This window comes from Ciconia boyciana, chromosome 17 (genome assembly GCF_034638445.1).
Source record: "Ciconia boyciana chromosome 17, ASM3463844v1, whole genome shotgun sequence".
NCBI classification, from domain to species: Eukaryota; Metazoa; Chordata; class Aves; order Ciconiiformes; family Ciconiidae; genus Ciconia; species Ciconia boyciana.
Genome location: NC_132950.1, coordinates 6,745,241 through 6,771,794, shown reverse-complemented (window position 1 = coordinate 6,771,794; position 26,554 = coordinate 6,745,241). Strand labels below are relative to the sequence as shown.

At 41.8% G+C, this 26,554-nt stretch overlaps 1 protein-coding gene across 1 annotated transcript; it reads left to right on the top strand.

Annotated features, from left to right (window-relative positions):
- The first annotated feature begins 231 nt into the window (after positions 1-231).
- Positions 232-26,489, top strand: PITPNA (phosphatidylinositol transfer protein alpha). The gene is made up of 12 exons (XM_072882029.1): positions 232-381; positions 5,754-5,784; positions 11,398-11,543; positions 12,122-12,213; positions 14,591-14,598; positions 16,926-17,000; positions 17,378-17,461; positions 18,838-18,915; positions 19,881-19,991; positions 21,675-21,797; positions 22,542-22,611; positions 23,708-26,489. The coding sequence occupies exons 1-11, from the start codon at positions 362-364 to the stop codon at positions 22,587-22,589; spliced, it is 816 nt and encodes a 271-aa protein (XP_072738130.1). The 5' UTR covers positions 232-361; the 3' UTR covers positions 22,590-22,611; positions 23,708-26,489.
- The last annotated feature ends 65 nt before the right edge of the window (positions 26,490-26,554 follow it).

Genomic DNA, 26,554 nt, shown 5'->3' with positions numbered 1-26,554 from the left:
GGAGGGAGCGTGCAGGTGTTAGTGCTGGGGAGCGCGTCTCCCTCAGCCCGGGCTGACGGAAACGCTCGCTCGCGCCCGCCGGCGCGGAAGGGCGGGAAGGTCTCGCGCCCGCTCCCCCGCCCTCACCCCGCGGTCAATGTCCTCCCGCGCGGCGCGCGCGCGCTGCTGAGGTAAGGGCGCCTGCGTGGCGCCATGACGCAGCCGTTGCCGCAGAAACGCCCCGCCCCTGCTCCCGCCGCCCCGGCCCCCCCCACCCCCCCCCCCCGCCGTCCCGGTGCGGCGCGGTCCAGCGGAGCGGCCGGGAGGCGCCTGTCACCTTCAGCGGGGCCGGCCCGGGCGGGAGGCGCGCGGCGGCGCCGCCATGGTGCTCATCAAGGAATAGTGAGTGCGGGGAGCTTTACCCCCCCCCCCCCCGGCCCCCTTCACCCCTCCGGCTGTGCTCCGGTCATCCCTGTCCGCTCCCGGCGGCGCTCGCCCGGGCCTGGCGCGGTGACCGGCCGCGGGGGGCGGCCCGGCCTTGCCCTGCACTGCGGCCGGCGTCGGGCCGCGGAGAGAGGGAGGGGGGAGCTCTGTGTGAGGGCCGCGGTGCCGGTGGAGGCGGGAGTGAAGGTCACGGCGGCGGCGGGGTGGGGGCGCCCCGGGAACCGGCGGCTGCCAGCGGCACCCTCCGCCTGGGCAACCGGCGGGCACCGGCCTCCCGCTCTCCCCCTCAGCGCACCGCCGCTGCGGCTCTCCGGTGCCCGGCCGGGCGGCTGGGGGAGCCCTACGGCGGGCGGCCCGGCTTGTGCCCCCCATGGCCTCCCCGGCCCCTTCTCCTCGCCGCCGGCTCCGCACTGAGGGGGCGGGTGTTCCCGGTGGCCCGGGGGGGGACTGATGGCGCCGAGGGCCTTGCCGGAGTCGGGAGCTGGGCTCGCACCGCGGCTGGGAGCCGCCGGGTCAAGGCACAGCGGTTTCTGTGGGAGGCGGCGGCACGTTGCCTCCTTCTCGTTGTAACAGGGCTGAGTGTCCAGCCTGGCTTTGATCCCCCTCCTCCCCTTTAGCTGTGTAATTTCTAACTAGAGACTCCAACAAGAGCGAATGTGGCAGAAATTGAGACAGCTCCCAAATATTTCTTGATGTGGAAACCTCACCTTGGAGTTCTTTGCTGTCCCTGAGCCTGCTGCGGTTCTTCTGCCCCATAATGGGGAAGAAGGGGTGGAAAACAGGCTGGACGATCTGTGTGAGTGTGTGTGTGTGTAACTATTAGTCATGTCGCTTTTCGTAGTCTTTCGTTCAGCTGCTTTCTGCTTGCTAACGTGGTGTGCTCTTTTGGACCCGTGCGCTTTGGCTGGGTGTCTTCAAGCTCTGCATACTACTGCACATATTTCTTTCCTGAATTCTTAAGGTTAACTTAAGTGCATTCTTAACTGAAGTGCATTCTATCATTTTAAACTTGTTTTGGACTGATGGAAGAGGGTTTTTTTTTTTTTCTATTTTTTTTCCCGCTATAGAAGATAGCTGTGTTCCCAATGATAAAGTGGGTTTTCAGGTCTTCTCTTAGATACATTTACCTACATGACAGTGTCCTCCTTATAGCAATTACTTTGCCAGATCGTGGACCATGGTGTGGATTTAAATATTAAAACTATGTTAAGGGTTGTACTGATCATTGTCTTTAATCTTGATTAACTTACTTTTTTTCACCAATCCTTAAACACTTGCTGTTTTTATCCAACAATAGGGATGTAGAATTTAAGAGCAGCAGCAGCGCTGGTCGTTGTAACATCAAGACACCGTTACTTTCTGTAGTGTTAAACTGGATAGCAGACAGAAGCCTGGGCTAAGTGCTTAGTTTTGGGTGCATGAAAAGATAATTAACTTGTTCTTCTATAACATCTGTTTTGTTGATATTTTCCTATTAATTTAGTTGGTTAATGTACTTTTCCTCTTACAGCACCTGTCTGGTTTATTTCTATTCACATTCATGTATCTTTTTCATGCTTCTGCTTACAATCTCTTGCCCTGTACTGCAGTACAGCTCACTTGCCAGTGAGCTATGCTACCTACAGGGTGTCTCGTAAAGATGGGAGCGTACGTACTTTGAATTTTCAGATTTCTGAGAGTATGAAAAATTCATTTTGATGAGCATTACTTCCAGAAGTCATTTTACTTGGTATTATAATTTACCTCACCAAATCAACATATCTACTGGTCTTTCACATTGCCTGTTCCAGAAACAAAATGTGAAGTGTAAATGTTAAGACTAAAGATTAAAAGACCAGAGTTACTAAATTTGTTTCTTTTTACAGGTTTCCATTTCTATTTTCAGAAGGGTCACCAAACCTTTTAAGTCTTGTCATTAGCTGTATTGTCCTGTTTCTTTTCTTCCCTTCCTTGTGTTTTGATTAAGACATAAGTGGCGCTAAGGACAGTCAAGGTTGCTACTGTACTTGAGAAATGAGCATTTATTTTTGACTTCTTGGGATTCCCACCCAGCTCTAACAGTTGCACATTCTGAGTTGTGTCGCTGTATTGGTTCTGGTATATATCTTCCTTGATGTTGTATGTGAAAGTTGCCCATTTTACATGCTATTTGAGATGTTTTATGACTAAACCTCATGTTCCAGGAAGCAGTTGTTTAAGGCATATAGAAACTACTTGTTTTGGTGTGACCTGGATATTTGAAGTACTTTGCTATTGTTGTTTTATTAGTTCTGGTTGCCCCAACACTGCATACAGGTGCCTTACTGCCTACCTAGTGTAGGTGGTAAAAATAGAAGTGAGCTGTAACTGCATGTCGACTGAGCAGATTGTTCTTCCATCTCTGTGACCCCTTGTCACATCCCCCCTACTAAATCAAATGGGTATTATTATGTGCTCCATAGGTATTTTAGGAGATGTTACAGAAATAGAGCAATATAACAAAAACCTGATGTCACATCTTTTATTGTCAGACAATCTGTATAATCTTTTCTGTAGAGTGTCTTGTACTGTTGGTTACGCAGTGATAGCTTTAATGTTTTCATTTGATGTCTTATCAGTCTTTCAGACTTATCTTTCATTTCTAGCTATCCATGCTACAGATAAGCTACATGGGTTTTGTTCATTTGTTTGATTGTATTTTTTTGGTTGCAGGGTTTGTAAATGCTGGTTGAGGTCTTGCTTGCTCTCCCTTTTGATTTAAACTGCATCGGAAGACCTTGAGGAGAATCAGAGTGTAGAGACTCACTTCCCTTTCCTGTTAAGTTACGATAATGACACTGACCTTCTCTGCAGCTGTACTTTCCTTTGCTGTCATTTGAGGCAGATTTTAATCTAGGAGGGATCTTAAGCGTTCTTCATCATTTTCAAGCCTTTGATATGGCAGGCAACCACATTGTATAATTTATCATAAGTTGATCAAGTTCTATCCCAAAGTTAGGAGTCTTTGTTCCTGTTGCTGCTCCTGCGAAGCTTTTCCTCTGGATCCTCTTGAGTAGTCTTCCCTCCTCCTTCTTTATCACTTGACTACCTATAAGTATTAGTCATCCCCCGCATTCTTTGTTTGCTAGGCTAAACGAATTGTAAACTATTTAACTTCTTTGTGTTTCTGTTTCTCCATTCATGAACATTGAACTCTAAGATAATATTCAGATCTAGTGTCTTCCAGTTTCCTAAATGGAATTTCATTAGCTTACATCAATCTTTTTACGCCAGGTTTTCTAAAGAAAAATACCTGAACTCCATTCCAAACCCTTTGTTTCCTCCCTGTTTCTTGGTCTTTCGCCTTTTCTTATCATCCTGTCCCTCTTTTCATTCTTACTGCAGTTTTATCCAGTTAACTAACCTAATGTCATGCTTGATGGCATGGTCTACCTGTGGAAATCCATTTTCTTTTTTTGTTCTCCCTTATTTAAGGAATACCATGCTGAATTGGACCAAAGGTCCTCTTCCATCTTGCCTTCTAGCAGATATTTTTAGGAAACAACATATAAATAGTGAGTAGAATGATTGCTGTTCAGTATATCCTACCAGTAAGTGGCATACGGACTTCCATGAATTGATCAAATCCCATTTATAAATTGCTTATACTTCTTGTGTTTGGCAAGGAATCCCATAACTTAAGTATGCATGATGTAAAGAAGTACACTTGATTGGTCTTAAATCTGCTGCCTAATGATTTTTATTCTGTCCTGACTCGTTCTGTTGTAAGACATAGTCATTGTTCATTCTCCATTCAGTTTTTCACACCATTCATGACTCTCTAATGCTTTATACCACATCTTAACCCTTTAACTGTTTTTTCTTCCAAGCTGAAAAGCCTAGTCTAACTACTTTCTTCTCACACAGAAGCTTTTTCCCATCTCCGATGATCTTTTTTGCCTTCCTTCACTTGTTCTGTATCCTCTTTGAGGTGAGGTGACCAGAACTATATGATTGCAATATATATGCAATATTCAAGATGTTGATGCATGAGAGATCATAGTGGCATAACTGTCTTTTTTGTGTGTGTGTGTGTATGTATGGTGTTCCAATTTCTGATGTTGTGTTTAATTTTGCACTGCTGCTGAGCTGATGTTCCCAGATGCTTTTCCATAAGGACACCAAGATATTTGTTGGCGATAGCTAATTTGTGGCTCATTAACCCCATGTGTTTGGGGAAAACAAGTGCCTATCGTGCATTATTCTGCTTTTATTGACACTGAGCTTCCTCTGCAGTTCTCAGTAGCTCTTTCTGCAGTACTTTGCAGCCAGCATAAAGCATTGCTGTCATCAGTAATCTTGCATAATCTGTAAACTTTTGCCCCTCTTAGTTTGGCCTGTGGTATCTTATTGGTGACATTCCTCTAGCATAGAAGAAAAATTCAATTTTCACCAGTATTGCTTTTAAAAATCAGTTTATTAATAAAGGGGACTTTTTTCTGATGCCATTATATCCTAATATTTTTGAGACTAATTCCCAAAGAACTGGGAATTCTTCCACCCACAGTAGCCGTATCGTTTCATATCTGTATCTTGCTTTGGTTCCTTGTTTCAACATAATCCTTACTGAAAGCAGAGGTCAAATACAAATCTAGTTTTGGAGATATATATAATATTTTTTTTTAAAGGTCTTAACATGCATGCATCTTTATCAGCTTTAAATTTAGTTTTCTTCTTGTCTTTTTAAAAAAAAATCTCAGCGTGACTTCTGGCAGTTCTTGCTCTGTAGTCTAGTCAGTTGATTCTAAGAGGCATTCAGGAAACCACAATGTGAAAAAAAAGTGACTCATGTATAGAAATGGCAAGACCTTCCTTCGCAGTCAGCTCTGAGAAAGCCTTCCATATAGTTCTCTATTTAGTGTTGTTTCCTACTGGATAGGACAAATCTTGCAGTGGCTTGTGGCTATCACAGATCTCTGCAAAATTATTGAAGCACATAGCAATGCTCTACAACAACTTGATGACAAATAAGATGTGACTGTTGAAAGGATGTAGTGAGAAGGAACATGCAACTGTTTTGATGCTGTGTAGATTTGTAGGCTGGTAAGATATTACCAGTAAGGGTCTCTGAGAATTATACAGTTTTAGTATAGGATTGCAATTATGCTATATCATGTATTGATTCTCTTTGAAGCTATTGTATAAATAGTCTTGGGACTAAAGAATAAGTGCTAGGGATGCCAGCACTAGGTGGATGCTGGAATATTGGGGGGAGAGGAGAGCTGTGTAGCCATTGCCGTGAGGAATGTGTCATGTAAGTTTTGCAGCTGCAGGGATATTTGTTAACTTTCTGTTTCTGTATTTCCTTTCAGCCGTGTTATCCTGCCTGTGTCTGTGGAGGAGGTAAGTCCTTTTCTTGTTGCTTCCTTTCTTTAGGACTGTAAATAAACTTGTGCTCAAAGCAGTTTGTATGAACAAAAACTGGAAAATGCAAGAGAAGAATATAGCTGTCTTCAGGACCCCTGTGTGCTGTTACTCATTCACCATAATTTTGACCAAATAATTGAATTTCTTTAAGCCTGAGGATACTGATACCCTCTCCTATAAAGTACTTTCAGATGTGTTGATTACAAATCTTGACTTGTCAGACTGTTCTGAAGTGCAATTTCCTTTTGATTAATATTATTGTTCTCTTCTCTTTTTTTTTTTAACATAAAGAGGAAGCTTTAGTACAGATTTAAATTACCCTTTAAACTGTGTTTTGCTGGAACTCTTTTGTTTTAAACTCTTAGACAAAGAGCAACAGTTTCTTCTGATTTGTGAGGCTGGTATAGCAAAAGAAAGATTGTGTATATCTTACTTAGGACTCTTTAAGACCTGTCTTCTCTAGCTTTTGCAGAAATAAAACTTTTTTTTTTGTTTAGATAAAGCTCTAATTGAGAGAAGAAATGTAGTTTATGATGGAGATGGTAATTTTGATTGCCAAACCGGCCGTGGAATAGCTGTGCAAAGTCTGTGGCTGATTCCCTGCTGTTTTCTCTGGGAGTTGCAACTTACCTTTCCCTCCTCCATTCTGCACTGAACAGCACACTTGCAGAGAATTTGACCATATCACCGTTTTCAATTTTTTAATGTTCATGCTAGCAAGGTAGATGAGAAATTGAAATGACTGAGTCTATAGCATTTCTGTAGTAGATTCCTTCTTCTGGAGGTTTTGTTTTTTTTTTTTTCCCTTGTGATCCTCAGCTGTAAGCCTTTGGTTCGTGAGCTCCGATCAAGAGCTTGTTCTAAGTCTTAAGGAGAGCTGCAATAACAGCACTCGTGCATTTTTCTTTCCCCTGAATATAGCAGCTACTGTGGCAGAGGCAGTGGTGAGCCGGATCATGGCAGCACTGTTTTAAGCACATCCCTTTTATAACTCTCTACTCCTTTGACAGAAACGGTTTAGAACTTGGTGTAGTGTATTCCTGCAGCCATGAGACTGGCTAGTAAAAGAAAAGCAATGTCTAAGCTGAGTTCCTTGTTCCTGTGGATCAGTCTTCTGTGACAGGCATCACACGCTGATGGAAAGCCTAGACCTCTGATCAGAGAGTGGTTTTAGGTCTGTGTACTATGTTGATGAGACTGTTAATGCCAGAAGTCTGTCTTGTGCTTACTCCTTACCTGTAGATTATATGCTTTCTGCATGAATCTGTTTCAAGCAGTTTTAACAGAAGTCCAACTAAAGTTTGAGAGTAGGTATGTTTGGATCTTTTATTGTGCCTGAGTGCTACTTGTGGGTGGAAGTCCTTGACAAAGAAAGGACCAACATGATAAGCTTTAGCAAGTAAGCAAAAGATGTAAACTTGCAAGTTAGAGAAAGTTATGGGTAAATGGTAATGTACTCCAGAGCTCAATAAACAGAAGACCTGAGCATGAATAGCAGGAGCCCTGCCTCGTAGTGATATGCCTCCTAGGTATCAAGCTGTGTAAAGAGAAAGTCAAAGCATCAGTATACAGATTGTTTCTTTGAGGGGGTTAGACTGGACAGAACCCAGCACAGGGTTTTTCTGTGTTCTCTGATACTAGGATTAACCTTCATCCAGTTAAAGCGAGTCCCTCACTATGCTCTTTTCCCTCCCTGCCTGGCTGTTCAGTGCCAGGCATGTTTGAGCCTTGTGTGTAGGCTGCCTGTGTGGAAAATTGAGGTTTCGGGCGGTATGTAAATCTGTCAGTCTCTAGCAACCTCCCTGTCTGAGGATGCCCTGGGGTCATCTCTTTAAGAAGGTGTATTCCTCTCCTCTGGATCGGAGGAGTTCCAGAGAGTTGATTAACCTGCTGAAAAGTCTATAAAGTGAAGAGCAAATAAACAACATTAGAAGAGAAGGAATGAAAATACTAGAGAGAACACCTTAATGTGCTTGGATTGTGGATAGAGTGCCAACCTGACCAAACTTAATTTCTCCCTAGATTTCCATATGGTCACCATGTCGCCTGAATGATGCCCCTTTTCAAGGTTCTCAGGAAACAGTTCCTTAAGTGGAAAGAGTTCTAAGTTAGCTTAGCTTTGCATATGTACTTATGTGATATGGTAGTTTTAAAGGTATGCTTAAGGAGAAAGTTTATTTCCAATATTGACTCAAAGGATGACTACTGCTTTAAGTTTGTGTATTGCTTCATCCCCCTTCTTGTGTGGAAAAATGCTGACATTATCTGTGCATCACTTGGTCACTTCACTGCTGTCTGTACTACAAAACAGCTCTTAGAACTTCATTGCTTTCAAGGATTTCCTTGAGCACAAAACTCTTAAATAGGGCTCTGGAGACTTGTTGTGGCTCTTGACCATGTAGCTGCTCATTAAGCATCTCTGGCTAGCAAGAGGACTTCTGATTTCACTTTAATATGGGTAATTTTTGCTTGAAAGACTTAAGAGTTCACACCTTCAGCATGTAAATTGTTGCCAAAAGTCTGATGCCAATGCGTAAGATAGAGAATGAATTAATTGTGACTTTGAGGCATTGTAATAGGGCTGAGGGAGTCTTCTGTGTCATTCTGTGATATGCTGGGGATTTTGTGTTCAGTCCCCTCACCCCTAGCAAATGCAGCTTAACCAATAATAAGGAATTCAAGAGGAAACCAGTGATCAGGAAGACACTGGGGAGATGTGACTTGATGAATAAAGAGATCAACGCTGAATAGTTAGCCACGTAACTGCTAAGATGGGAACAAAACGGTGGAGGAGAAGCCCTGGTGATGACTAAAACTTGAAGGCTGGGATGTAGGAGTTAGACTGTAGCAGACTGTCTTCTACTAGGAAACTCTGCCAAAACATGGTCCTGCTCAAGTGCAGGCTGCAAGCTGCGCTCCTGTGTTGTTTTATACATAGTCGCACTGCAGGGAGCAAAAAGAAAAAGAACCTTGTTTTATCTTAGGTGCTAACCTTTACTCTTGTACTCTGACCAACATCACGTTGCACAGTGCCAACTTTGAGAGTGTGGACTTGAGCGGCTGTGTGGGTGTCTTGCCAGCTGCCACTTTGAAATGCTGGTATGGATTAGAGCTGTGTGTACACATTCTGTGCTGCCTCTTTGTTCCTCTCACATCGGAAGGAGCTTGCCAAACACAAAGGACTCTTATTTATTAATTGTGTTCAAAGCTGCTTTCAGGAGAATAACTGTTCTTGAAGATGGCTACATTGAGATCAGACCTTCTGAAAGAAATTTGGTGTAATGAAGATATGCTGTCAGCTGTATAAGAGGTGTTGAGGCACAGATCAAGTGGGATAACGTCCTGCAGAAGAGAAGAAGGTTTTTGGGAGCTCTCGGGTCTGCAAGGATGGGTCTGCCTGACACTTTGGACTTCATGGAGCCAGAATCAGTTTTTCTGTTAACTTTTGTGGGCAGATGCTGTGGGATTTGTTCATTGGGACAGTTTTATTTGGGCCTTTTCCTCTTTTTATCAATGCGATTAAAGGATCAGAAATAACAGGGAAGATTAAATGGTGAAGATGCCAAACCAAAGGGCTTATCCTCTTAGTGTCTGAACTTTGACCCACGTATTTAAAAGGGAGAAGGAATGAATGAGAGACTGTTACTAAGAGGAATTAGTTTGTGCCCCTGGAGACCTGTCCTGAGACTTGCTGCAAAGCAGTCAAAGCCATTCAGTCTTCCCCTCTAATGCTGTAGTTGCCAAACTCATGATAAGTTCTCTTCTCTATGAGTGGACATGTGTCTTACTCGACTAAATCAACTCGCTTCTAAGGTTTCACAACTCTCATGTGTTGCTCTCCTGGAGGGAGGTGAGTATTCTGTTTTGTATGGGTCATCTGTAAGGAGTCATAAGGAAAGCAATGTAGTGTATGAAATGTCAGAAGGCAGAGAATTGTATTGCAGCCCAAAATCCAGACTGAAACCCAATCTGCTGGTGACAGTGCAGGAACTGTCCAGCCAAGTGAGGGGTCCTTATATAACCTGGGCCAGTACCTTCTGGAGAGAACCAGCAGAGCTGTTGCTCTTAGCTCTGAAGTGGTCTGTAGACTGCTTTTCTTACAGATTACTTTTACTGGATGGCTGTTTGTTTTGTTTTGTTTTCAGGGATAGTCTAACAGGTAGTCAGGCTTACTTAATATGCCTATGCGTTGAAGTTGAGACTGTATAGAGCCCTTGTTTAAATCCCTCTGGTATGCTTTTTGCCCTGCCCTAGATTGACTGAGGCCAGGACATCTAGCCTTATTACTTTGGCTTACCATCTACTCCTCTTCTAATAGGAATAAATGTTTTCTTGGTCTTTGGTAGCACCAGATGGTACAAAACACCATAGAGCTTGGGTACTGTTTTTACTTTGGATGCTCTGACAACAAAATTTAACCACTGTAGAAATCTTCCTTCATTGCTGAAGATGTACCAGCCCAGTGGTTGGTATTTCTGGGTTGTCAGCTCTGAGCAGTATTCCACTTTTCTAGCCTGGGTTTCAGTGTAGGGAGTGGTAAGTGCTATTCCTGATTCTGATGCACAGTCCTATGCTGGGGAAAAGGAAGAAGGCCTGAACAGTGTTCCATTGCTTTCTAGTTATGGTTTGGAGTTTTTTTGGGATTTGGTGTGGGTTTTTTTTTAATCATTGCACTTTTGATGCCTAACACTTTGCGGATTAGCTTTCAGACTGCCTCTCTCTACTCCTTTGGCAACAGTTGCTGGTTTTGCTCACTTTCAGTTTTGAAGACTTAACTGTGTTAAGTTTGAACGCTTCCTTTTGACTTAGTGCTTTTAGCTTCTTCGTCCTCAAACCTTGTCTGCTCATCTGACTTCGCCTCCAAGAGTCCTGTGTGAATTTTCTTCATTTGATCGTATTTCTTTTGAGCTCTGCATCCCCTTTTTTAGCTACCAGAGGCAAGAATGTGTTAGTCTTTACATCTTCTGCAGAGAAGAATGTTCTGTTTTGCTCACATTCTTGATTTTCCTCTGCTATTCCCTGTGAATCATTTGGGCATGCTTCTTATGAAAGGGATTGTATAGTATGAAGTAGTTTGAGTGATTCCTGGGAAATAATACTGCCATTTTGTCAAAAAACTTCATGTGAAGTTCTTTGGGATTCTTCTGGATAAAGTACTGTATGCTTATTAATTTAGGACTGGCAGTGCATTATTTTCCATTTGACCTGAACAATTGAGACACCTGTGTGCCAAAGAGATTGAAAAACAATGGATTTTGCTACTGTATGCCTGAGGTCTCCTGTGTTTTCTTTAAATGTTGTCCTGACACTCCTTTAATCTGTTTTACTTTCTCCTCAATTTGTGTTGGTTTGGAGCTTGAGATTTAAGGGTTAACGGTAACTATCCTATTGGCGGTGCTTTCCTCCTAACTACCACTAAGCTTTCTATATCAAAATGCAATTAAATGAGCAGCTTATCTGGACACACAAGTGGATGTCCTTTTCCCTGTCATCTCCCCAGATAATAAATTTATCCTTGGCTTCTTCTGGTAAAGTTATTACTTCTGCTAAATTATAGCTATCACAACAATGTGTCTTTAACTTCTTTAGTATCAAGTGGGACAGCTGTATTCTGTGGCAGAAGCCAGTAAAAATGAAACTGGTGGAGGTGAAGGAGTGGAGGTCCTGGTGAACGAACCCTACGAAAGAGATGGAGAGCGTGGGCAGTACACACACAAGATTTACCACTTACAGAGGTATGTGAAACATTTTATTCCCAGAGTTGGGCAAGAGGAACTGGAGGAAGATGCAATAGGGTTGCAGCAACTGTGTAAATCACAGATGATGCAAAGGCTGAAAGTCATGGAGGTAAGACAGGAGTATAACAGCAGCTGGCACATGGTACAGCTGGAAGTGAGCATCACTGGTACCCCTGTCCGCCCCTGTAAGCGTGGCTGTTGTCCCAAGAAAATCTGGCTCTGAGCTTTTCAAAGCAAATATGATCCTGTTACCCAGTATTTTGATACTTGAATTTGGCTAAGGAGCAGGATGCCTCCTAGATTTCAACCTGTTTTCAGCCTCTTTTTTTTTTCCCCCTTCTTTTTTTCTTTCATTATGTAAAGAAGGTTTAGATTAACCTGTCCAATTCGGCAGTCTCTGGAAATCATCGTACTGGGCATGGGGAGAACCCCACCAGTTCCACCAGTGTGCACACGTGCAAGACTCTAGTGTCTGCATTTCAGGTGTATTCTGCCTGTCTCTGAGTGTCTGGGCCATAGCTCTCCTTACATGTAGTTCTTATCAATGCCTTCCTTCCTATTTCCAAATTCTGCAGCAAAGTGCCAGCATTTGTGAGAATGCTGGCCCCTGAAGGAGCTCTGAATATACATGAAAAAGCATGGAATGCCTATCCCTACTGCAGAACTGGTGAGTGAGTGGGGAAGGATTGTGGATTGCTGGCTTTTTGGTTTCTTGGGGGTGGGAGGGAGGGTAGGAGGGGATAACGAAGGAGGCAACCAGTAGGGAAGCTGTTTCAGCTCTTACCTTAGATTTCTGTTCTCTAAGCCCTTTCTGTGGTCAGGAAAAGCAAAATACAGTGCTGTAAAATAAATGCTGTTGTCTGATATGCTGCTAGTGAATGACAGTGGAAAAGAACAGACCAAGAAACGGATGTTAGTCCTACTAAAGGAACAGGTGTGTGACACTAGTGAAAAGAATGTACGAGGGATTATTTTATGTACTCAAGCACAGCATAGCCTGGTGGGGAAAAAAATGGAAGGTGCAAGCGGGGAACAGGGAAGATCTTGGTTGCCTCTTGCTTAGTGCAGTTTGATGGGAGCAGCAGTATTATGCGATTGATATTTGCTCAATTGCAGTATCCAAGGTTCGTGAAGGTTGAACAGGTAATGCTACAGTTGCTTCTGGGTTGGGGACTTGACACAGATACCCAAATCTCATCCAACAAGCGTAAAGTGAATCCATCTGTAAAGTCTGGAGTGAGGCTCTAGAAGCTGTGCAAAGTGGTGAAATAATGTCAAACTCATTTTCTACAGGAGTGTTTAGTATCTTATTTACTCACTGAAGTTATCAGCCACAATGTTTAACCACTACTGTTTTTCTGATCTTTGTTGCTGTAGGAACTGCAAATTTGACTTTGCCTCCAAATTTATGTAGTATTTTTGGCTGTGTTTTATGCTGTTTGTGTCTTTGAAAGATACATTTTCTGCTATTTGGTAGTGGTACAGTTGCTATGGGAACTGTAAACTTAAAAATTCCAACTGTTCTTGAAACTCAGTATAGAAAAATCTATTTTTCAACAATTTACTTAAGAGAATTTTAAATGAAGTGTTTTAAAAGAAGGAAAAAGCTTTGCAGTGGGAGAGGATAATGTTACTTCAGTACATGCAATTACATGCAGCAGTCTAGTGGAATGGATATTTCAAATACAAAATTCAGATACTGTCATCATCGACTACATAATAAGTTTTTAATGTGTCACATAATTCAAGATGCTGAAACAAAGTTATTTACAACCTGTCTTCTCATTTTAATGCAGTTTTCTTGCTGCATATTACTTAAATTAGCTAGTAAATGTCTAGTTTATTTCCACGTTAAGTACACTGAACTGGTTTAAATGCAAACAGTTCTTTCATTAATTCTTTAAATTGGGGAAACAGATCTGACGAAGTCAACTTCAGTAGGTTTTGTTAGACATAATGCCTAGCTATATCCTCCTCCTCCTCTTTTCTTCTCCACCAATTTCTGAAACAAAGGTATGGAGTTAGCTTGTTTTGTCACTCTTAGCTGCTTATCCTTCAGTTACACACTGCTATCATTCTACTTAAGTGGAAAAAATGTGACACTAAAATCAAGTACATGACTTGCCAACACAGTTGAAGAGATTTCAGATTTTGGTATGCTAGAAATGATAACATAACAAAAAAAATTCCTCAACTGTAATAAACACCAATATAATATGAGATAGAAAGTGCTTTGTTGTGGGGGTTGGAGCAGAAGGCAGTTTTTATGCGGAGGCTGACAAATCTGTTTAGAGAATCTGCCAGCCTGACGTGAATCAAGAAAAGCTCAGAAAAGTTGCTGAAACCTTCACTTGCTAGTACTGGGCAGGAGGGAAGAACCCATGTATGTGGTGTAGGCTGCCTTGTGCATTATCATTTTACTTTGGGACACGCTCAGATATTTTGGTTGTACGTGAGAAGACTTGGATGGCCTCATGTGAATCTTTGTGCAATGTAAAATGCCATGCTCGCATTCAATCCTCTGGCTAGAGTTTGAAACTTAAGAGCCAGGGACACAGTAAGAACTAAACCTGGTTTGACTGTGTAGGAGTCAGTGGTACTTCTCCCTGTGCCCTCCTGTACCAAGGTGATATTAGCATGCTGCTCTCTGGAGCACTGCTTGCTTGCCTATCAGCTATCACATAGAGCCTTTTAAATTTGAATAAAGCAATACTTTTAGTTAATTGTGCATCATGGTATTTTTTTAATTATATGAGATTATTCTTCTTACACTTCTGTATATCTCCTCTGAAAAGCTCAATTATTACTTTAATATGCATATTATGTACCATTATCAAAGAAATACTGAAGGCTGAGGGAATTTAAATACCTAGCTTATAACTTCCTGCAATTCTGCACACTTGTTTGTGCTGTAATGTGTTGGTTTTATGTACTTTGAATGGAAGCCTTGCTTTGCTCCTTTGAGAGTATGAACTGTAAATGAGATTGTCGTCGTATGGATTTACAACTTCTACAGTAAAAATGAAGTGAGGATTGCCTAATAGTTATAACCGTGGGCTGGTGCCAAGGAGAACAGTATTCTTGGTTCTTTTCTGCAGCCTGACTTAAATATTAATGTCGCTTAAATGTTTTTAGAAAAGCAATTTGATGTGTGTTCCACTCTTCTGGGTGTCAGCATGAGATGCCTGTGGCCAAATGTCAAGAAATTGAGAAGTTATAACTGCAGCTGAAATGTGTAGGAGTTGCTGCTGTAATGCCTCAAGTGCAGGCGGTAATTTGTAGCAAGCTGAGCATCTAAGTTTTAATGGACATATCTAAAGAGATTAATTTGTTTGCTTTACAAATGGGGAGTCTTCCCCACAGAGAAGAAATTAGGAAGGTGAAGGAACCTGTTTTAAGGCAGCTGCATGGTCATGGTGCATAGTGATGGAAAAGCAGTTTGTCATGGGAAGGTGGGAAGGCTCTGGTTGATAATTACTGCTGGTTTATTCAGTATTTTGTGTGGACTAGCAGGAAAAAACTCCTTCTTGCAGAAATAATGAAATGTTCTTTGAGATGAAATTCAGCCTTTTAAAAATTAGCCTCAACTCTGCTTGCTTGTTCTCTCCCTCCACCCCAACTTGTCAGTCTAAATAATTAGCCTTCTGTAAATTGCTGTAAAAAGCAATTTTCAAATTGTTAGGGGTTTAGAGCAGTCCAGGGCCCAGCAGTGGGCAATTAAGGTAGCTGGATGTGCATGATAGCTGATAAGGGATGGTACTGTCTACAGGGTGTTGGGTTGGAAACTCACAAATTGTAATAGTACCTTTAAAACAAAATTGCTTCTTGCTAAAGCCCTCATGTTAAACTTCAGAACAAACCAGCAAAGTTCAACTCTAGCTTCAGACATCCTTATTCTTAGAGTAGAATTGCTAACGTACTCTGATGGTTCAGGTAGAACAGATGCTGACTGTTACGGGATCTTTAATTGCTTTTCTGTGTTGAATAATTGAGCCTTACTATCCAGGGAGTTTAGTTACCATGAGCAGTAGAGATGCAGAGTGTCTGGTTACTGCATGCAGGAGTGATGAGGTCTGCACTGGCCTGAAATCCAGCATGTGTTTGCTTCAGAACTATGGAGATGTTTCTTATCTGCAAGCTGAGAAAGGATTGGTAAAATGCCGTCAGCTGAACATACTTATTCCACCTTCTCATCCAGCTGGCTGGAGTCCAGAGAGCGGTAGTGACAGTACGTAATTAATTGCTGCTCCTCTGAGAATTTCCAGAGAAGGGGGTGAAGTTAGCTGTTTTTTATTGACTTACAGGGTTTTTTCTTCAGTAGTGTCAGCAGCGCCCTGGGAAGCTGAAGTTGTCCCTGTTTTGCTAATAGGGGGAGGAGGGCGACGGTTGCTGTACATTCTTTTTTCACTAAAGTACTGTATCTCTTTCTTTTCATGTGTTGATTTCTTGGACCAGTTATTACAGTAAGTATTGTTTTTACTGATGACCTATGGAAGCATGTGTAATGTCTGAAATGAAGTGTTCCGGGTATAAGAAACTCTTTAGCCTGAGCTAAAGGCACTTTAGCTTTTGTCATTGGAAGATCATGTAGATTAAACCCCCTTACCAACTGTGGCATATCCACAAACAGTTTGTAGCTAGGGACAGAGATCTTTACTGCAGCAGTGCTCAGCTTTACACATGGGAATGTGCCATTGCCTAGATAAACTGATTAAAATAAAGTTAGCTCATACCATTATGTCCCTTTGAGTAATGACTTCTGAATATGATATTTCCTTTTTACATGCTGAGTGTTTCACTGTCTTGTGCTTTTGTTTCTACTCCCTTGAGGGAGGATAGGGTTACCTTTGGAAGTCCTTTTCTACTCACAGTAATAATGAGAAATGGAAAGTTTTTTGCTTACTTGGCAGAACTGTGCTTCTTGTCCCTTCCCTTTCCAGAGTCAAAAGCTCTCAACACATCAGTTTAATATTGTTGTTCATTTGAAGAGTTGCATCCAAATATGTACTCAGTGCTAGATCAAGAATCTCTTTGAAAAGACAATTTCTGCCTAGTTAACTTGTTACCCCTTCTAAACTCTAGAGTGGCAGATATTGTCCTTTAAAGAAAAAGCTGTTTATAAACTCCAAATATTTCACTAAACCAATGGAACTTACATTTTTTTCAGTGAACAGCTTGTGGTTTATTTGCTCTTATGTATTTAGTGATCAAACAATTTTTCTAAAAGTAATTATGTGTTTACAGATAATTCTGAAGTTCCCTAAGTCAAACCCCAGTCAAGTTATAATTCTTTAAGTTGACTTTCCTACTGCTTATCTAGCAAATAAGAAGACAAGTTATATATCCAAAGAATAACAAGAAGCTTTATTTTGATGACAGAATGAGTATATGAAGGATGACTTCCTGATCAAAATTGAAACCTGGCATAAATCAGATCTTGGAACACAAGAGAATGTAAGTACTTGTGTCGTGTGTTTTATTCATCTCTTTAATGTCACAATGCTGCTTTCCGTGCTAGATTAGAGAATTGCTGTGTGAAACTGTCTATTTGCTATGTTCCTGGATTTGAAATGCTTATCACACTAGCAGGGCAGAGACTCCCTCCCGTTGGCTTCTCATATATGCTGAATAAAATTGTCCCCCAAACACTTGTTCTGTGTGAGCACCTTTGCTTCTTTAGAAGATCTTGTATTGTGTGTTTACCATGGTGTCCTCTCTGTGCGTGGCAGGGGAAGACTGGGTGTCTGCATCTCCGTCTATTTTTTTATGGTCTCAGAATGGGAGTATTCTGTAGTTGAATCAGTTACATTAGTCTTGTACTTTCACTGCAGGTTCATAAACTGGAGCCAGATGTATGGAAGAATGTAGAAGCTATTTATATAGACATTGCTGATCGGAGTCAAGTACTTCCCAAGGTATGGTAGGTGGGTAAGAGCTCCCTAGCGTGGGAGGCCTTGTGCTAAAAGAGGGTTAATGTACAAACTGTGTTCCCAGGGATGGTCACAGGTAACAGGACAAATGAGAGGACGGGAAGAGGAGGAAAGGCATTCCTTAGAAGTGTTTAAGCAAGCTAGAGGAAGAGCTCTTTTAAAAGCTATGTCAATACCGTCTGTAAAATGTGTTGCTTAGCCTTACATTGCATGTAACAGTGTGTATATATGTAGTTATACAGCACTGCAGCTGATTATAATGCTTGAATAACAAGAAATGGCACTGCCCTTTCCATACAGGATCTTTTTTAAGCTGTGTCCTTTTGAAACTGACCCATGGCTTCACAAGTGTATCTTGAAATCATGTAGCTAATGCTTTGTTCTAAGAATCACTACAGTTACTGTAAGAAACTAAGGGATGTTTCTGTACAGTGCTGGGAAGAAAACCTTAACTATATAAAAATGGAATGTTGTTTGAGTTTCCCCACTTAGTATTTCTGATACCATTCAAATACGGCTAATTTACCTGTTATCAAAATTGGCCTTGGGTATTAAACCAGAACTAGTACTTATTTTAGCTTTTCTTTCCAATAAATATGAGTTGGAACATGAGTAGAACATGAGTAGCATCTAATTCTGATAGGTTAGGCAGGTACCAAGCTGTATCTGCAAATACAAACTACTCTGAATTAAATGCTGCCAGAGAGCAAGGAGAATTCACCTGGAGCAGAAGAAGCCTGAAGAAGATGCTACCAGTTGATCACTTATGGCACGAAACTGAGTTTGTTTTCAGTTTAATTGAATTGGGGGTAGGAGTAGAGTATGCACCCCAGTCTTAATCCAACATGCAGGAAGGGAATGCTGCAAATCATTTGCTGTGCAATAGGGGGCATAACTAATGCCTCTTTCTTTTTGGGGGTATTATGAGTTTGACTGCACTTCTTCTTCTAGTGTGCAATATGTGAGCATCCTACTGATACAGTGCTGTGAAAAATACTAGATACCACAGAGCATAGCTATTTCCTGCAGCAGCAGTGTTTAGCTCCCAGAGAATGAATGGTTACAGGAAACCTATCCTGAGGGTTTACAGATCTTCTGATAGTCTTAACCCAAAGGAGTCCTTACAAAGGTCATATCAGTTTGTTACCACTTCTTCACATAGGTCTAGGACACAGCACAGGGGGGAGAAATATGTTTCCTTGAAGAGTGCCTGACCTAATGTTGAAGTCTGAAAACAGTAGCTCTTGAGAAAGCAGTTAGAGGTTAGTCTTTGCCCACCAGAAAAATAAATCCTTTGTGACAGTGAGCAGCTGGGTAATAGTAGGATAGTTTGTGATTAATCTTGTGTGTCTATCCAATAGGATTACAAGGCAGAAGAAGATCCAGCAAAATTTAAGTCTGTCAAGACTGGACGTGGACCTCTGGGTCCCAACTGGAAGGTATGTATTGCATGAGTTCAGGAACTGTATCAGCTTGCATGACTGAAGTATAGATACTGGGGCTTGGAGCCACAGACATATATGTAAAACATTGCATTCACTTCTGTAGAAGGAAACATAGAACGCAGCTGGTGATCTGTTCTGAAGTTAAAGGAAATAGAAGAGTTTGGTACAAATAGAATGAGTTCCAAGAAATCGCCAGAGCTGTCTGGTGTTCAGCCCAAGGGTTCACCCAAGAGAATTCAAGGATGAAATAGCTGAGTTATGAGCAGCAGTGTTTAACCTTTCACTTAAATCCTTGGAATCTGAAGACTCTAGAAGTGCAAATGTGATACCAGTCTTTAAAAGGGACCCTGAATGAGATCTGGGGAGCTACGGGTGTGCAAGTCTGATCTCTAGCAGGCAAACTTAGAAGCTGGGGTTGATATGATCCACTTGGGAAGAGTGGATATGGCTCCTCTAAAAGGAAGTAGGAAAGTCCACCTTACAAACCTTGTGGAGTTTTCTTTAAGGCTTGATAATTATGTGGATGACTCAGATGATACCTATTTCCAAAACGTTTTAGATAGGGACTTTGTCAAAAGATTTTTAAGGAAACTAAGTAGCCATGGTGTAACAGTGAAGGTAAGGAAAGACATAAATTTAATGGAAGAAAAAATGGAGAACAGAGGAGAGGAAGGAATGGTCCATTCTCAAAATGGAGGGAAGGCCACCTGTGGAGGAAACTGGGGTCTATTTTCATTAGAAAATTCTAAAATCACATTTCATTCATGTGGTCGTAAATACCCTGGAAAAGGGGTGAGCAAGGATGTGACAAAACTTGTTGATAAAAGGTAGGCAAGGTGTAAGGATGCAAGATGATTGTGAGGAGTTGTGGAAAGACTTCATAATGATGACTGAAGGAGCTGCTTTCTTGGAGACACCGGACCTGAATCCTGCTGTGATTATCTTTTGTGTCTTTGCAGAAGGAGCTGGGGAAACAGACAGATTGTCCATACATGTGTGCTTACAAACTGGTAACAGTCAAGTTCAAGTGGTGGGGTCTGCAAAATAAAGTTGAGAACTTTATACAGAAGGTAAGTGAGCTGTTTGATGGAGAGAGATGTGGAAATGTTTCATCTCCCATCTGCTTTAGCCCCTCAGCTTCTTCTTATAGTGTATCCTGCCTGGAGATACTAACTTGAAACCCAGTCATGTCACCTCAGGCAACACAGTCAAGGCCTCTGCCTGATATACTGCAGTCAGTTAGAGTTGGCTTCAATTTGCTGCTAATCCCAGGGCAGGGCTGGCTGATTGTTCTGTGAATTGGCTATTGTATGAGGGTAATGTATGGGGGGTAAACTGGCTGTTTTGCTTTGTTTTATAGATCAGCCTGAGAACTGCAGTCATTTGGTAGTTGATTTGTGAATGATGAGATGATGCGTGTATACTAGGGTTATTCTGGTCAGGGGCAAGACATGTTTTTGTGGGGAGACAGCTACAGCTTCAATTATCTGATCCTAATCAGCTGAGGTTCTTTCTGGCAAGTCCTAGAGCTCTAGTCATGTTTTCTTTCTGGCATGTCCTAGAGCTCCCAGTCTGCTGCTTGAAAAACCTGTGTTAGAAAATAAGCGGATGGTGGGAAACTTCATTAACTTAAAACATGAGTAATTGTTGTCCTGAAAAGAGCTTTTTCTGTGGCAGAAGAGTTCATAACCCATGAACTGCAGCAGGATGCTAGACCTCGGAATCAGTATGCTAGACCTCGGAATCAGTATGTGCAATTTTCCAGGCAATGCCATGTTCATAAAATGCCTATGACTTCAGATCATGGAGACTTCTCAGTAGTTAATATTGATAAACTACAGTGCTGCTTCTGCAAAAGCAATTCTCTGGTGATAGAATCTAAAGAGAGCTCTAAGGGGGAATGACCATGCTGCTGCAGGATTTCAAATACCTGTAACAAAAGCCCTGAACAAAGCGGTATCTTAAATCCCTTTCTCTTTGTGAGTGTCTCTTCACCTAGACATTTGTGTCAAAGTAGTTGAGCTGCTTTTGATGAGAGCACGTTATCAGATGGGAAACCATAATTGGTAAAACTGAAGTGTCCTTCCTTAATGAGAACTTTCCAAGAAGCATTGTATACCCCTGTCTAATATAATGATTTGTCTAGCTTATCTCCTATAAAATGGAAATAAATTGCTCCTACCTTGAAGTAGCTTGTGCACATTAGTTACCTCTGCTGAAAGGTTTTCAGCTGTGGAAAACAAGTTTAGGCTTTTTTTTAGGTCACTGCAAAAGAAAAAAGCGAGATAGGCGCATGTCAACCCTTTGCGCTTGCTAACCTCCAGTTTTTAGCAAGTCAAGGATTATTTTTAAAATACTCTTATTCTATTTCTCCTTTTTTCTGCACTTTCAGGCCAAGTATCGTGCGCTAAGTAACCCCAACCTGGAGCACTTTATTCAGTCAGAACAATACTGTCAAATCAAAGGAAGTTACTAAAGCATTCACTAATTCTTTCAATGCAATGTGCAGGCTGCTGTCTAGGCTTGGGGAAAAAAAAACATTTCTCTGGGGATTCAAGTCTCTAGATATTCTGTTAAAAGAATAAAAATTAGCTAGCTCCAGTTTCCAATTGTGACAGCTGTATAGAAAGGTGGGTGAGGGAGCTGGTTCTTCAGTGTACACGTCTTTGAAAATTGTTATGATCCGGTTAGATCCATGTTAATTGCCCTATGAGTAAGCTTGCTTGTATGTTTTATTCCTCCTCTTTTTGCAGCAAGAAAAGCGTCTCTTCACAAACTTCCATCGGCAGCTCTTTTGCTGGCTTGATAAGTGGGTTGATCTGACTATGGAAGACATTCGTAGGATGGAGGAGGAGACCAAGAGACAGCTGGATGAGGTCAGTGGAAAAGCAGGGCAGGTGTAGGTTGTGTGAGAAACTGTGTCTACCCACTCCAGTAGAGAGAGGAAAGACTGCTGCATTGTCATAGCATAGTGTGTATTGTCCTCCTGCTATTTAGGTCATGCTGCTTGTGATTTGAATGATTGGCTATGACTCCGTTGTGTTGGCATCGCCTTCTAATCATTATGGACTTCTCCTCCTGTTTGTTGTTAGGCCAATAAATGTATTGAACCACAGGTAATGAGGGTATGAGTGGCAATGATTCATTTACTGCTTTAATATCTTCTATTAGCTTTTACCCAAAGCTGAATGGTCATTTTTGTCCTCATTAGTTTCCAAAAACCATTTCAGTAAAAGGATTTTTAGCTCTTAAGTAGTATAAGCAGGTAGTAGGGGTATGTAACAGGGTTCTTACTGTGAGAAACACGAATTTGGTAATAACAAGTACATTGTTCCATGATTTGTGTCCTGCACTGCACCCTTGTCTTCCTTCATGCCTCAGGATATTTCATTATAGTTTCATGTACACTCTGCCCTTTGGAGAATGGTTCCAGATCCCTAGCAGACCTGCAGCTTAACCAAAAATGGTGCCTGCATGTACACAGTCACAAACACTGATTTGGGATGCTCAGATATAATCAGTGTCTTACATAAAGGAGGTAGCTTAACGTGTTTCATACCAATAAATTTGGAGATAACATAATGTGAGAATCAGTACTTGAATAGCGTTTTCTCTTTCAGATGAGAGAAAAAGATCCAGTGAAAGGAATGACGGCTGCAGATGACTAACATGACTTCTTCCTTGTGCACTGTAGGTATCAAGAGAGTTTGACAAAACTCTGTATTGCTCTGTTTAGGAGAAAAAATACATTTGGGTAAGAAATGATCCTGTTCATAGCTTCTGGCAGGCAAATCTGTGGTATTAATTGTTTTTATAGTGAACCTGTTTCACTGACAGGTTGACAAATAAGTTTACTGTCTTGTTTCAGAATTATTCTAAAGAAATGTCAGAGAGAAAAGTGTAAGAAAAATGTATTAGAACATTTTGTAGACTTTACCGCTATTCTTATTTCTGTAATGCATGCATTACTTTTCATGACTGGCAGAGAAACTTTCGTCAGTCCCAAAATAATAAGTTACACCTGCAAATACTTAGAATACATTCGGAAATTGAAAATTCCTTGCAAATATGCTTGGAATGTGTTTCTTACGTTGTTTATGAACAGTATTTACTAATGGGCCAAGGCCTGGAGCAACACTTGCACATTGCAGGAGAAGCAGCAATGACAGTTTTAAAGCTTTTGACTTGTTTTTTATCTATTTCACTATGAGTACGCTAACTTGGCAGGGGAGGGGCTATCATACTGGAGAGCAGATACGAATTTTCCTTTGTTGGCCAGACCTCTAGGCTGTATTCTAGACAGCATGCTGGATGATAACCTGTAAGCAGTGCTGGGAACATTGAACCTTATTCTCTTAAACTGTGTAATCATTTTGGCATTTGGTTTTGGTGTGTTTTTCTTAAACACTGTACAAAAATGTGGTATAGTATTAGGCAAGTAAGAAGGCTTAATGTTTTAATGCAACTTAAACCTTTTTAGTTTCTTCTTCATTCACATTTGCCCTAGTTCTTAGAGAAATTAGTTGGTGATCTTCTCGATGGTATTGTAGCCTCTGGACTTGTTAGATTGTTTAAATTGCAATTTCTCTTTGTAATTTTTAGGCTATGTTGGAAATTCTGCTCTGGATTAGTGCTGCAATGTAATGCAGTGGTGTATTGCCATTGCCTGCACTGGTGACAGTGTGTCTCACATTTGCTTTCTGAAGGTTCAGTCTGACACTCCTTTTTGGCACACTGTTCTTCCAAAGTCGTTCTAAAATGTTTCCCTCTTGTCTCTTTATTTTAGTTTGCAAGACAGTCATCAGGAAGGCCCGGGGAATCCACACTCTTGACTGACGGACCATCTCTGGATCAAGCCTTTCTATATCCAATCGGCAGGCGATTTTAAATCTCCCATAGCTAATTCTAGATGCCCCTTAATATTGTGAGCAAATAGACCGTCTGGTACTAAGCACTCCAATGTTAGCACGTATATGAAGGAGGTAGCTCCTTGGAGACGTGTGACTTAGAGATCGCTGTATTTACGACTCCTCCCTCCTTTTTTTTCATTGTGTTCAGACCAATTTCCATGTGGCCCTGTTTGATTTCCAAGTGACATTTTTAGCTAAAATAGTCTTGTGATGTGGTGACTTAGATTTTTTTCTTTTTTTTTTTCTTTTCCAAGTGGGATAAACTGCCACCTTTGTTCCTGCCCAGCCCTTCACCATTCTTTGAATGTCTATTTGGAGAGGGAAACTGTCAGTATTTTAGAGTGCAAAACTGTTCCACAAAATGCTATGCTCTGACCCTTGCTCCCAGGGTAAGAAATTTAATGGCATGTAATCTGAATACATAATCAGGAGTGGCCAGATATAGTTCTTGGTCTGCGATGAATCGTGATGTGTGGCTTCTGCACGGCATTACTTTGTTCTGTCTTAGCACATATGAATTAAAGACTGCACAGAAGCTGCGTTCAGCGTCCCCATGCTAGGGCCTTCAGCACATCACCGTTGAGTTTCAATTTAGTGGTACATGGTCCCTTTGGCCCATGTAGCTATCTTGTCCTTCAGCTGCGTGTGTCGGTCTTACAAAACCATTATGAAAAGTTGCTTGACGTATGTTGCAACTTCCTGGTTCTTTATTTACTAAGACTTCCCATAACTTAGAAAGCTAAAATTATTTTCACTAATAATGTGATTCTCCCTGGACAAATTGGGATGTAGCAAAAGCTGGTGTACAAGTGAAGTCTTGGTATCTGATTACATCCAGGTGCCTGGGTCAGTGGTTCTGCTCAGCAATAATATTCTTCCCACTGCAAGACTGACTAAAATATCTCCTTCCATGCTATGAAAAAGCAAGTTATAAAGACCTGCAGTTGTTTTCTAGTATATCTGTCAGTTACTATAATTCACAAAGGATACTGTTAAACAATGTAAAGAGCTCTGGTTATTTAATGAACTCAAATACTTACTGTAACTATCCTTATGTTGATATCAGCTTTAGACAATCAAATAAGCAGAACAGAATCAAAGAAATGCTGCTTTATTAAATACATATGAGAAAAAAACGATTTCTTTGCTTATGCCTAAGGCCCAATGTTTGATTTTTTTATTTTCTTTTTTTCTAGTAGTAATCACTTTATTTTCCACTTCTGTATTTGGCGGCACTAACATGAAATACTGAATGCCAAATGCAGTCGTGGGTGTATCGCCACTTTTGAGGAGTCTTTTTGGTATTCCGTAATACATCCGACTCCTTCAGCCCTTCACATTCCTGCAAGCAGGAGATCCTGAAATGATCCCGTGCGATGCTGAAGAAGTATGTGCTGGGATCTGAACTGTTTTCAGTGCGAGGGAAGATGAGGCATGCTCTGGAGGGAAAGGATGGCGTTTGGTTTCTGGGGAGGGGGCAGTTTATCCCTTTATTTTTAGTTTGTTATTTTGCCTTACTCATGTCTAAGTGCAATAAGCTCTGAATTGTACCAGTAACTCTGGCAGGCTCTTGTCAGCGACCTCAGACAGTTTTGCAGGGTGGGGGTGGGGTTTGAGGGATTTTTAGCAATCTCACCAGGCAGAAGTAAAACAAATTTATTGTAAAATAGGTGAAGAAACTAAATTTTAATCTGCGAGGCTATTTGGGACCAGGATGTTTCGTGGCATCTTCTATAGCTGTTCAAGAAGTATTCTAGGAGTGTAGGCCCCACTTACAGTTTAAAGTATTTTTAACTGAGAATTTATGCACTGACTTCTGTTCATGTTTGTTGGTTATGTTTTGAGGGATTCTTACACTTGAGGACAACCTGAGAATACACATAGCACACTTGTTCTTTCAATTTGTGTTACCCAAGAGGCTTTCTATCCGATGACACTAATCGCTATGGAAGCAGATTGTAACATTCCACCATGCAATCCTTTTTTGATCCTCTGATTTCAGAGTAAGAGCTTTTACAGAATGCTTTCCTGATTAGTGGAAAAACTGGGGGGGGGGAATGCAGGAACTCCAGCCTGAATACTTCCCCCCTCCCTGCCCCTTTGCTTTCTTTCCTTCCAATTTAATCCAAAGTGAAAGCATCCCTCAGCCTTGGGATAGACAAATCCTGTAAAGACCTTTCAGCCTCGACGCTTGGTTCCTGCTGGCGAGCGTAGCGAAGATCACGCAGCATTACCCTGCTGCGTCTTTCATTGGCTTTGGCAAGAACCCCTCAACCTGCTGGCTCCCGCAGGGGTTATCGCTGGGCTGTTTGTCTGTTCTAGGGCGACGGTTGTGCTGGGACCCTCTCGCCGATCCACGCTGGGTGGGTTTCGGGGGTCCAGAGGCAGGTACCTCGCCGCAGCCCGGGTCAGGCCCGTTTGCTGGCGGGGCCGCTTGCCCCCTCGCCACTGCACCTCTCTGGGTTCATCCCCACTGGGCCTCCCCGACACGTTCTGATGGGTTCATCGTGCTCTTTCCTTTGGCAACACACACTTTGTAGAATGGGTTAGATTATCTCGTCGTTTCTTTAAATGTGAGTTTGTGCCTTTTTTGTCTCCTAATCTTCCAATACAGGCATATTGGAAACGAAATCTAATAAAATACTAGACAGAGCTTTACGCCTCCGCCTCCGTTGTTTTGGGTGCGGTGCTGGGGGGGGGGGGGGGGTCGCGGTGCGTCCCCG

Coding starts and splice junctions, on each gene's coding strand:
- PITPNA (XM_072882029.1), top strand. CDS start 362: ATGGTGCTCATCAAGGAATA. Junction 11,544..12,121: donor AAGATTTACCACTTACAGAG/GTATGTGAAACA, acceptor CAAATTCTGCAG/CAAAGTGCCAGCATTTGTGA. Junction 18,916..19,880: donor CTCTGGGTCCCAACTGGAAG/GTATGTATTGCA, acceptor GTGTCTTTGCAG/AAGGAGCTGGGGAAACAGAC.